Genomic DNA, 12,251 nt, shown 5'->3' with positions numbered 1-12,251 from the left:
CTGAATGCTTTGCCTCCTGAAAGATATCGCCTGTCCTGTGTTCTGCTTCATCTTGTGTATTGTCCCTTTTGCGCTGCTTTTTAACCATAAAGTTAAACAATCTCACCCAGTTTTGTACGCTGTTTGCTTGCGTTGTATTTTATATATGACAGCTGACTCTAGCATTCGACAATTAAGAGGAAAATGCAAAATTGGAGAATCACCTGTTAATACCGATTCCTCGGGTATACTCACGGCTGCCTTTGTCCCAATTTATATTAATTCGAGAGAATAGATTAAATGTTGCTGCTTTGCCATGATATTTATACCGCAGTACAGAATGGGCTTTTGATTTTATTAAGTTTGTGCTTCTCGAATGCTTCATACGTAGCCATGACCCTTGTGAACATTAGAGTGCAAAGCCAGACATTTACATTGAACAAGACACACAGAGCGGCTCCTTGTACCTGCGAATCTCACTCCCATCCTGTCTCTCTCGTTCTGTGTGAATGCCTGGTTTTATGCTTTAAGGTTGTCAAAAGCTACGCACCTTCTCATTACCCTCAACTTCTTTTATTATGCTCTACTTCCGATAAGAATGCCTTTCTGTGTGTCAGACGTTTATTGTATTGATACAGCTAGAATAATCAAACCTTAATATGACGAATGTGGATATAATTTACTGTCAACATAACAAGGAGCTGTAAAGATTTTCTCGTCACTGCTACAGAATAATATATAGGTTATTAATAAATAATGATGTAATGGAGCTATTTTGTGCCAAATTGAACTTTATTGCAACAATGATTGATTGTTGTATCTTTTTATCTTGGCATCCTTTTAATAAAATGGTATCGTTTCAATTGCAAGTAGAAATAATTCATTCATTTGAAGTGAGGCTGTGTTAGGTTACTCGTAGACAAGGTTAATCTTCCTTTGTTTGTTTATTTATTTAGTTATTTGTTTGTATTTTCTTCTTTTTTTTGTACTTTCCAGGAAGTCACAACGGCCACATTAGACCTGGAGGATGTCAGAGCATACAAAGTGAATAACAGGAGTCGAACCTTGAAAGTAAGTGCTGTATTGTTTGTGAATAATTATTTTTTGTGTTAAATAATTCTAGTTTTAGGTGGTTTCAGAGCCACTGAGCTGCACCATGTTCATTATTGCTTTCTGCTTAGTAAAATTTTTTTGTCAGGATCAGGTACTGTTGATGTGAAGCTTTTTTGTGTGTGTGTCCGTCTGTATGCGTGTGCGATTGTGGCATGTATTTTATGAACCATTTCCAAATACTTGTAAAAGCTAATTGACTCTGCTTAACGGGGCCGAAAAACTGTCAGAACTAATCGAATGCCATATTATTGAAAGTGTCAAGAAAGCAATTAATAAATGTCTGTTTGGTCAATGTACTTTTATTTTCTTTAGAGGTACACTCGTGTCTCATTATAACAAAGTTTCATCTTAACACGAAATTAAGGTTGTTATGCCTGCAAATTTGTATAAAGGTATATTTCTATCGCTATATCTCTAGCTAGACTATTTTTGTTTACTTTGTTACAATCAATATTTCCTCATGTCTGGATTTCTTATATCGAGCTTTGAGTGTACTAAAATCCTGTAATATTTTGGGTGAATGCCGTGGCAAAGCATCAATTTTCGTCATTTGCAGCTTCGTTTACAATGTCAACGCAGCTCAAGACTCTGTGTCTTGAGCCGAAACGTGGTGCGAACCATACGCTTAGTACACAAAAACACTGTGATTTTGGATGGTAACCACATTTTTATGAAAGCCCACAGACATTGTGGAATTCCGCAAAGGCCTTTTTCGCAGCTTTGCACTGCATATTTGTGGTGTTTTTTACTTGGCACACTGCCTGAATTAATCAGATTGCTGCCAAACATGACTGACTTATCAAAAGCCTGATACCATTGAACAATGTATGTGACCGCTGGGACCAGAAAACACGTCTGAATTATTCAATTTTTCAAATTCACGATCATTGAATTAATGACTGTATAGTGGATTTAGGGAAATCGGAAAATGGCTCCTTCACTAAAGGCAGACCTAGTGAAATTGTAAAATTGAGAAATGGCTCATTCACTGGAGGCTTGTGTAGCTTCAGTGGCGTAAATCCCGCTTGCAGTGACTGTTTCACGACAATCATTCCAGGGAGCAGAATCGGAAGGCTATCCACGCGTCGTAGTCGACTATGCCCTCTCCAGCACAGCCGACATGGCCGTCTCGCCGAGTCCAGTAATCAACTGGGCCTTCCCTACGCCTGAGGAAGAAATTGCGTGAGTATTCAAGGCACAGTTGGGATAAAAATGCCGGGATGGAATGCTGTCAAACCAAGTTTGTCCAGCATTGGCAGCAACTACCGCTGAAAGCATGCCACGGTGTTGACCTCTGCGCCGACGCCCCCGCAAGGCAAGAAGTGACGTGCCGTCCGCATTTCGGTTCGTTTTGCCGACGCGGGAATCGCGCAACAAAATTTGGGGTTTCAAGGCACGTGCTCTTACTGACCACTGGACAGAAATGCAAGGAAGACAACAGACCAACACTGTGCATGTGCATGTTTGTTGTCCATCACTGACTCTTTTATGAACAGCACCAGTTTGACGGAAACGTGAAAGTAAAAAACGATTGCATACAGTGTGCAATTTTTTTAAGGCATACAGATGGCTCTCAATCTTGGTTGATTGTCAGATTGCACAGCATTCGCTTTGCTGTAGGAAACTATGGAGATGAAGTGTAGGCATCCATTGAGTGGGTTTACTCAATCATTTATACCTTACCGCCTGTGAAAATCAGTGACCTGGATAAATGCCCGCTGGCAATAAAAAAAGCTGCTAATGCTCTATTTCAGTGTTGAAACCCATTTTTGGATGAGCTCGTGTGTAAGTGGCAATGCTCTTCACTGAGTAATGATGGTAAACAACGGTTAGAACGCATTTCTTGTTTATTCTAAGCTCAGCAGTTGAAAACACTAGTTGTACAGTGTACATCAAAACATAGATGGGCTTTTGCAGTGCACTTTTCTTGTTCTTGTTAAGCGGCTAGCTCGTTGACATTGCCAGTGAAGGTCGCCTGTCGTTGCCATGTGCATCTGTGCTTACATTGACATTATTGCACCAAGTATAACAACTAAGTCAGTGCCATTGCGTAAAAAGGGGTCCTTCACTTCCTCAGTTGTGTGGCGGCAAAACGAGTCAATAAAGAGCATGAACCTCTTTGCGAGCGTTGCACCAGGCCTCTTCACCCATACTGTCTTGACCCAGTTCACGAACAAGTCACTGTTTGTTCACACATTTTCGTGTGTGCACACCACCTCAGCATCTGGCAAAGGAACCTTCGGGAGAGTTTTCCTTTTCAGGATGACGTAATGTCGCAGTTTTGTGCCGTCAACGAGGGCACTAAGCAAGACTGCAGTGCAGTTTCGTGTTCCCGTCATTCAGCACACTCACCGAACCACTGCCTGTCTTCTCACTCACTGTGTTCTACGGCATTTCAAAATTAACGGAAGTTTCATCCGCATTGCTGATTTGCGAGAAAATGTAATCGTGCTGCTTTCTCAGGCCAATTACATATCTCTGGTACTTGAAAAGTTTCTCCTCGTCAGAAGCCACCAAGAGTTGACATATTTTAGTCCTCGGTCTGATTGAGAGCCCATGTCGCTTCATAAAACAATGCGGCCATCCGCAGCTCGCACGGAATCTGTGAGGTAGGCCGAGTTCCTTCAACAGTCGCCGCGCTTCCATGTGGGCCATCTCGGTCGATACGGCGTGACCCATGCTTTTCACATCTTCAATGAACCTTACTAGCTGCACCTCCAGCTCAGTGTAGACACCGGTCTTGGGACCAGGAAAGGACCTACAGTCGCAGTGTGCGGCTTGTAGGCTGTCTTTCTTCTTTCTACACAGTCGCACGCAGGACTTGTTCACATTGTGCAGTCTTCCCACTTAGCGATTCCTGAATTCCTCGGCGACTGTGATGATCTTAAGCTATTGCTGTGCAGTGAAAGACTGCCGCCGGATGCTACTTACGGTGACTGAACAGATAAAGTTAGACTTGGCGAATGAGTGAAGATGTGGAGAACTTGTGCTATGAGCGAGGTAAAGAGAGCTCACACTCGGCGACAACTTTTCTTGAGAGCACTGTGGAAGCAACAGAATTGAAGTGCATGCCTGCTACCGCGCCAATAGTAGTACTTAAGTTTACGGATAATATCTCATTCTTGCTGAAATAAATACTACTTTATTATTTTTGCTGGAAGTCGTAGATAAGATACAGGTATTGTTCACTTTGGAAAAAATTGCTTTCTTTTTTGTCAATTTCTTAGACAGCACCACCTTTTTGGCAAGCCCTTTCTCAAACTAAACTTGGCTATGACGTAGGGGCATGTGGAGGTTGGTGGAGGGTCACTGTGTAGCCGCAAACAACCAAAAACACATACTTCTAATGTCACAGCAAGGTTTACACTGAACAATTGAATTGTCCCTCCTGAAAGGTTTCTCTAAACGCCTTAATGATGCATGCTAGCAAAAGCAATATGGGCCGCATGCTGCCGTACTACTTGCAAAGCAACACGAATTCGCGGAAACCGCCTCTGTAGCCTTTGCTACGCTGTTAAGAGGCTTCACAGCACAACACGCATTGCTGTAAAACAGCTTGATAGGAAAAACCCCTCGTATTGTTTGCACCCCTACTTGGCCGCTGAAATTTTCAGGCTTTTGGTGTTATACACATTAAAATACGGTAAAATAAACTTCAAAATGCATGCTGCAGGACTGAGCCATATGTGGAGCCCCTCTCGACGGCGACATCAACGCAGTGGGAGTGTAAAGAAACCTACGTCAAGAGTTTGTGCTGGCTGTTTCCTTCCACACGCCTTGCGCTTGCAATAGCTGCAATTTTTTTCTCTGTGCCTGCGGCTTTGCGTGTCCTGGCTGTCATTGCGGTACCCACTCGCAGGTGCCGCCACGTTACATTGTTTTGTGATTACGTGGTCAGCTGTGTTTACCTCGCTACCGGTACGGCTCCTAGTCAGCTTAGTGCTCTTTGAAACCGAAACTGTGACTGGGGACTCTAAAAGTGTCTTCACTCGTGCCAGCAAGGTTCTCAGACGTGATAAGTGGGTCATAATCTACCGATCGCAAAGAACAAAAACAAGAACAAGGTGCTTCTTTAATGCGTGCTCAGACTTTTTGCTCGTCAGCTGACCCCTGTTGCACTGTTTCATTATGACGACATTGCTGTGCTCACCATGGATCAATGTGCAGCTTGGGACCTGCCTGCTGGCTTTGGGACTACCTGCGGAGAAGTGGACAGGGCGGCTTCTTTGTCCCGCTGAGTGGTGGAATCGACAGTGCCAGCGTCGCGGCGATCGTTTTTTCCATGTGTCGCATGGTCTGCACAGCCGTGAAGAATGGTGGTAAGTTGGGCTTCAAGCCTCGAAAGCTGCTCACTCGTACTGTATTTGCCTGATTCTAAAGTTACGTTGGGTTTTTCTGAAATTCCCTGAAGAGCAACTGACTGACAATTTATTGTGAATTCCACACTGCGTTTTGCGCTACAGCATTTGGCTCGCATGTTCTTGGAAGCCTTCACTATGGATCGGCAACGATGTCTGACCAGGCTCAAAAAGTGCTGCAGGGCCCCTTTAGGCACAAGAAAACCAAGGCAGCGAGTTTCATCTTCTAGAATTTAATTTATAAAAAAGCATTAATGTGTACATATATTCATTTCATTAAACATACAACTACTTCATATTGCAAACAAATATTTGTGTTCACAAATTGGGACTGTCAACTGCTCCGAAAGGCTCATTTCCTACTCCAAATCGGGATTTTATGTGCTTCAGAAGCCAAGCCAAAAATAGCTTCGATCAATCGCATTACTGTTGCCCTGGTTTCCTGACGCACTGCTTCGTTTATCTCAGATCCGGATGTGTTGAGAGACGCCAGGCGCATAGTGGGCGACCCCGAGTACGTGCCGAAGGAGCCACGAGAGCTGTGCAACCGGGTCCTCGTCACATGCTACATGGGTACGGAGAACTCGTCACGCGAGACTCGAGCCCTGTCCAAGGATATGGCCAACCAGATTGGAAGGTGAAAAAGGGAATTCATTTACTTTTGGAGGAAGTTGAAAAACACTATGGCCTATACAGGGTGTTTCAAGAAATGTGTCCAGTATAAGTAAAAATAACAGAAAATAGGTATCTACTTGTTACCTGCTTCGTTATCTTTGCTGTGGCAGAGGGCATCTTATTGTGCATACAAACATTAATTATGGCAGTAATTATATAAATGAAAACAATTAACTTATTTAACCAGTGGAAATAGGTGTTCGAGTCGAATGGGCGAGTTCAAGTCTTTTCTGCAAATAGTTCATAGCCACTTCGAAATTTCTTAAATGCGGCCACTGGTAATCACTGTGGAATGATAAAATCTGGCTAATTTCGCTGGCTAAAATTGAAACTGACTTGCCAAATACGGCATCTTGCATTTATTTCGAAAACTCCTTTATTAGCTATTAGCGAAAACTCCTTTATAGCTAGCTACGGAAACACATTACATAAATATATTACGGTTCCGTTCTGTATACGAGTTCTGGTTCCTTTCTGTATATGGGTTCTGTGTTTGCCTGCCTCACGTCGTAACTAGTCTTAGTTGCAAAAACTGCTCAATCCATATGGTAATGCGATGATGATAAAAGTAGCCAGCTAAGGTTTTGCAGAGGGAGCTAGATATGTGCCGTGCATAAAATAATTTTTTAATGAATTTGCAAAGAATGCACAGCTTTGTCACTCACAATATTTCACATCGTGTCAGTAAAAGCATAAAAGCTTATTAGAAGCCTAGCCAAGTTCAAGAAATTTCAAGCCAAGTTCAAGCGGAACTTGGAGGACCACTATCACGAGGATGAAATCATCGCTGCTTGAAAATCGCACACGAGGGGCAGGCGAGTGCGATGCCAGGTGCGGCACAGTGGCTGCAGTTGACAAAATTTTTTTTTCTTTGGGGGTGTCTCGAGTTGAACTGGCTTGGCAAAAAAATTGGCGCGCATGGTTACAGTTTGCTGCTAGTCTCGTAAACATATGGAAAGCCTTTCCGGTGATTTTTCCGTACTGGCAATGTTCGTGCATGGGCACTCGTCAGCCTGTTCCGCATTGCCGCATTTCCGTAACGTGTTTTCGTAGTTTGCTAACACTCTCTAATGACAACACTTTTCCCCTTGCCGTTATCAATCATCAATCTACGTACTTCGTTTCGTGGCAACGCTTTCCTGCCGCAAGGTCGCTTACCGACGCTCGTTTATTCTCCTCCCCTTATCACGATGGCCATTGAAAGCTTCAGGGTGCTGTTCAAAGATTACTCATGCCAGTTTGCTGTGGGTATTCGTGGCAGCGTAGTGCCATAGTAAATAATTTGGTCTTCTGCTTCTTATCGTTTCAGCTATCACATGACAGTAGCCATTGACGCAGCTGTGACGGCCATTGTCGCAATCTTTTCCACACTTACGGGCCGCATTCCCAAGTTTCGAGTCCTGGGTGGGGGCTCACGAGAGGACCTGGCCTTGCAGAACGTTCAGGCCAGGCTAAGGATGGTTCTTGCCTACTTGTTTGCGCAGCTCATCCTCTGGGCTCGAGACCGACCGGGCGGTCTGTTGGTCCTAGCCACTGGCAACGTAGACGAAGGGTTTGTATCCTTCGCAGTTTGTTTACACATTCGACAATTTTGTGCTTAGACTGCCCCAAGTATATTGTTGGTATGATAACCACACCAGCTGGGCTAGATATGACAACTTGGGAATGCAGCAAAAAATATTTTGCATGCATGAGGTTGATTGAATTGTCTGCACGCATTTGGCCTGCAGATTAATAGCCATTTGGGTTGATAATCTGGGTTGCTTTTCATTTTTGTTCATTGTGAACTACACCAGATGAACAACTCACAATAAAACTCTTAGTTGTTATAAACAAAAAATAGCTGGTGCCATGCATGTAAACTGTTCACGCCGAAGTAAACATGGTAAACATAAACTAAACGTGACCCAAACATCAAACGTTGCTTCATTATTTGGTTCATGACTTAGTTTATGATTAAGATAGATTAACTTGTGCAAAAAAAAAAAACAGAACTTTCAGAAAGGAAACGCAGACACAGCGCTGTTTTTTCTTGTGCTGGTAAATCTAGTTTAATCAAACATCACCTAAATGTGTCCTGGATGTTGCCTGAATGTGGACAGCACGTAACCCGAATTTCAAGTGTCACCTGAACATCACCAAATAGAGCAACAGTAATTTTGCTGCTCTGAAAATTCAGCAGAAAAAATCAAAATTAATAGATCAAGTGCTTCCAGTCAACCTATGGTCGTGTCAGAAGTCCGCACTTACATTCATTAGATTTTAGCAGATATGGACTTAATGTGGCTATTCATGTGTCAACTGCTATAGCTCATTGTGGAGGCAATAAATGTCTATGAATGAAAATAATTTTGCTAAATGTCGTATCTGAGGTGCCAGCATTGGAACAGTTTATTAGTGACAACATGAAGCTGCGACGACGTAATCCTGGACATTGACTCTCTCTATACAAACGGCTGAAGCGACACTTGGGACAGATGCTTTCAATATTAGAAAAACTGCGCACCATAAGAGACCAAAAGACTTTTATCGCACAAACACAAGTTAACAAAAGTCTTCATTGTCTTTTCTGTTGCACCGTTTTTTTAAAGGGGCCCTGCAACACTTTTCGAGCATGATCAGAAAACGCTGCTTCGGTAGTAGAGGCTCTCAAGTACAGGTGAGACAAATGTTACAGCGCAGCATGCGGCCTGAAATTCACAATAAATCATCGAAGTCAGCTAAGAATGACTTTCTCTTCTTTCGACAAATGAAGGCAGACACTCAAAAATCACTCGTCGCAGGTCGTCTATCAGCCATTGGCCGATTTGAACGTGGCATGCTTGGTCATTACAGAAATCGCCGTGGGAGGCCGCTTTTTTTCTGCGCAGGCACGCGTGATCACACATAAAAAGCCATGTACTCGAAGAAAAAAAAAACAGTGCTCAAGATTACGAGGCACACGTGACGTATTTTCTTTGCCCCTGCCATCCCTCCCTGCTTAGCTTCCAATGCTTTCGTCAGGTTGAGAGAAGAGAGTGTGCGATTGCAGCGTGCAACAAATCTTTATAATTCCGCTCGTACTGAACAGATTCTTAAAATTTTTGTGGCGTTGAATTTGTGAGGCAATAAGCCCTTTTAGTGAACCCATTTCATGGTTACTTAGGAAGTGTTTCAGGGCTCCTTTAATAATGTATTGATACCTACTTACCCAACTTCCAGTCCTACTTAAAGCTTCATAATGTCTCCCGCAGTGGCACCACTGTCACATAGCATGCTTTCTATGCCTGATCATTATGTAGTAAAGTCAAACATTTCCAATCCTATTTTATGTTTACTTATTTATATGCAGTCATTGGTAATGTCAATTTTAGTTGTATCTAGTACAATAGTTTATGTTAGTTATATCGAGGATATAATTATCATAATGCATTGCACATCCTGTGCTCTCTGCAGAGATAATTTGTTAAATGATGCTGGAGCTATTGAAAAATCATTCCTCTGCTGTTCAAAACTTTTTATATTCTTTATCGGTTTTATTCAGCATGCAGATATACGAGGCTTATTCAAAGAGTAAGGACCGTTCGGTCTTCAAAAAATAAATATCTGCTAGTAAATGGTTCTATTGCCTGGTTTAGTTTAGTACAATTCTTGTTTACTTTTCTACGTAATTACTGCCAACTTCTAAGCACTTTTCGTACCACTGCACCAGTTTCTTTAGTCCCTCTGCATAGAAGTTCACCGCCTAGGAATGTTTGGCTGTTTGAGTAGGTTTGTACATTTGTACAAAGTGTCCGCCATAGATCTGAACGCAATACTCGGCCCCATTATTGAACGGATCCAATGGTCTTAATTTGGAGACTGCCACTTCCTCACACACACTTTGTGAATTTCGAGCTTTCCCATAACAGTCGTGTGAAGTGTAGAGCGTTCAACCGAAGGAAATTTATCCAACTGACTACAGAGAGTCAGTCATCGATCTAAACGCAATTCTCGGCCCCATTATTGAACAGTTCCGATGTTCTTAATGCGGAGCCTGCCAATGCGCTCTTCGTTGTGCCAATCATGCGGCCATTTGGGAAGTGTCCGCACCATTTTTTAACCTTTGCTTCACTCATCACTTTTGTTTCATAAACTATGCACAGCTCACTGTGGATTTGAAAAGCTCACGACCTTTCTGCATGCGAAAATCGTATCGCAGCTCGTATTTCTCAACCGGTGGGAGCAACGATTCTGGGAGACAGTTTCATCTCCATTGCTCGTCAAGTAAACGATCACTGTGCCAGAACAATAACTTCAGCACCTTTCTGCAGAATGAACGGATGGCCCTGCACAGATAAATCTTTATCCTGACACGTAGATATTTAAATGTAAGCAAACGGCCCTTTCATTTTGAATAAACCTACAACATAACCTCAGCAGGTTTCAACAAATTTTACCTCATGTTCAACCACCCCTCCTTAGTCGCACTTAGCTGTTTTGTAGAGCAACATTATAGACCATCACTCGCATTTCTGCAGATGTCAGCATGGTTGAGAAAATAGCTGCAACAGACTCGTTTCATTACTCTACAAGGTTCTTTTCTAATTCGGTTTAGGTTTAGATTCGGTTTAATTCGGTTTAGATTCGGTTTAGGAACCTTCAACTTGTCATGCATGTCATGTGGTTTCGTGCAGGCTTCGTGGGTACCTGACCAAGTATGACTGTTCGAGTGGGGACATCAACCCAATTGGAGGCATCAGCAAAGTTGATCTGAAGCGTTTCTTGAAGTATGCCTGTGAAACATTCAAGCTGTCGGCGCTCAACGAGTGAGTTGTTTTATGTTTGTTTGTATGCTTACCTGAAATCAGAGCAAGTAATTGAACATTTGTTTATATGTGTGTCTTGTTTTGTGATGTTTATCAATTTTGTGATGACAAATACTATGTAGTAAGAGGAGTATCCGGTGCCACGTACAGGCACCAACGTCTTATGAAATTCAGTGATTTCTTTTAATAGAAAAAAAGAAAATTCACGAGAAGACGGTTTGTGTGAATATCGACACCTAGCGACTTTTTTCAAATCATTTCAGAATACTCAAGGCCACCCCAACCGCAGAGCTGACCCCACTGAAAGACGGACACACCGTACAGAGTGACGAGGTGCGTTTCATTATTGTTTCATTGTCTTGGCATTGACTAACGTTGAGCTGGCTTTGGCTTCAATTCATTATAGGGTACCTCTTCCCTTCCAACATCTCTATCAAAAACTTGTGTGGTGAAGGGGCTCTAAAGTGAAATTGTAAATTGGTTCTGGACAATTAAGTTATTATGCTTGAATGCTGTTATTTTGATAACATTAATAGGTTTACTATTAGCAAAGTAAATAAGGGTGACAGTTCTTTTCTATTCATAATCTTGCATGAAAATTGCAATGATTCGTGTCAAGCATGACATCATTGCTTTCAAAGCACCCTTGCATGTTTTCATATAATTGCTCAAGCAGTGTTTATGAAATTTATTATATTTCGTGTTTGGATCCATAGGCGTGTGCACGGAGGAAGGGGGGGGGGCAGCAAAATCAGCCTCATACATTGACACGTAATAGGGATGAGGGCGCTGCGGCTCTGGGGAGGGGAGGGAGTGGAATGTCAGCTCTATACATTGGCATAATAAGGGGAAGGGGTGACATGATTGGGAGAGGGCACATTTGCAGTGCTTTGTGCATGGCGGGCTTCAAGGGGATCATCTGAAATAACCGAGTTGCAGCCAAATATGGTCGAATCGAGGAAAGTTTGATGACATTGAATGATACATGTGCTTGCCGGGACCGGAGAACACATCCAAATCATCCGATTATCTCAACGGAAAGCTAAGTGACGAGATTGTGCTGTATACCTTTGACATAACTGCATCGCTAGTGTTTCTGAAATGGAAGAAGAGCTGTTATTCACTTTGCTCCTTCTCTGTCATTCTCTGTTTAGTGTTGCAAAACAGCGCTGCAATATAAACTACTCATGTATAATCTACACAGGCTGACATGGGGATGACATATGAGGAGCTCAGCACGTATGGACGACTGAGAAAGCAGCTTGCGTGCGGTCCGTATTCCATGTTCAGCAAGCTTGTTCACCAGTGGCAGAACAAGTGGACACCATTTCAGGCAAGT

The 12,251-nt window shown here is 42.7% G+C and overlaps 1 protein-coding gene across 3 annotated transcripts in view; it reads left to right on the top strand.

The window, feature by feature from the left end:
* The window catches only part of Nadsyn (NAD synthetase), a 32,464-nt gene that overhangs the window by 8,503 nt on the left and 11,710 nt on the right, over positions 1-12,251 (top strand). For all 3 annotated transcript variants that reach the window (XM_037416599.2, XM_075871630.1, XM_075871629.1), the window contains exons 10-17: positions 976-1,050; positions 2,150-2,274; positions 5,260-5,411; positions 5,919-6,087; positions 7,435-7,677; positions 10,781-10,912; positions 11,176-11,245; positions 12,117-12,245. In XM_037416599.2, coding sequence (XP_037272496.2) covers positions 976-1,050; positions 2,150-2,274; positions 5,260-5,411; positions 5,919-6,087; positions 7,435-7,677; positions 10,781-10,912; positions 11,176-11,245; positions 12,117-12,245 — 1,095 coding nt within the window. The remainder of the gene's footprint in view (positions 1-975; positions 1,051-2,149; positions 2,275-5,259; positions 5,412-5,918; positions 6,088-7,434; positions 7,678-10,780; positions 10,913-11,175; positions 11,246-12,116; positions 12,246-12,251) is intronic.

Source organism: Rhipicephalus microplus, chromosome 8, assembly GCF_043290135.1.
Source record: "Rhipicephalus microplus isolate Deutch F79 chromosome 8, USDA_Rmic, whole genome shotgun sequence".
Lineage (NCBI taxonomy): Eukaryota > Metazoa > Arthropoda > Arachnida > Ixodida > Ixodidae > Rhipicephalus > Rhipicephalus microplus.
This window is presented reverse-complemented; position numbering and strand designations above follow the sequence as displayed.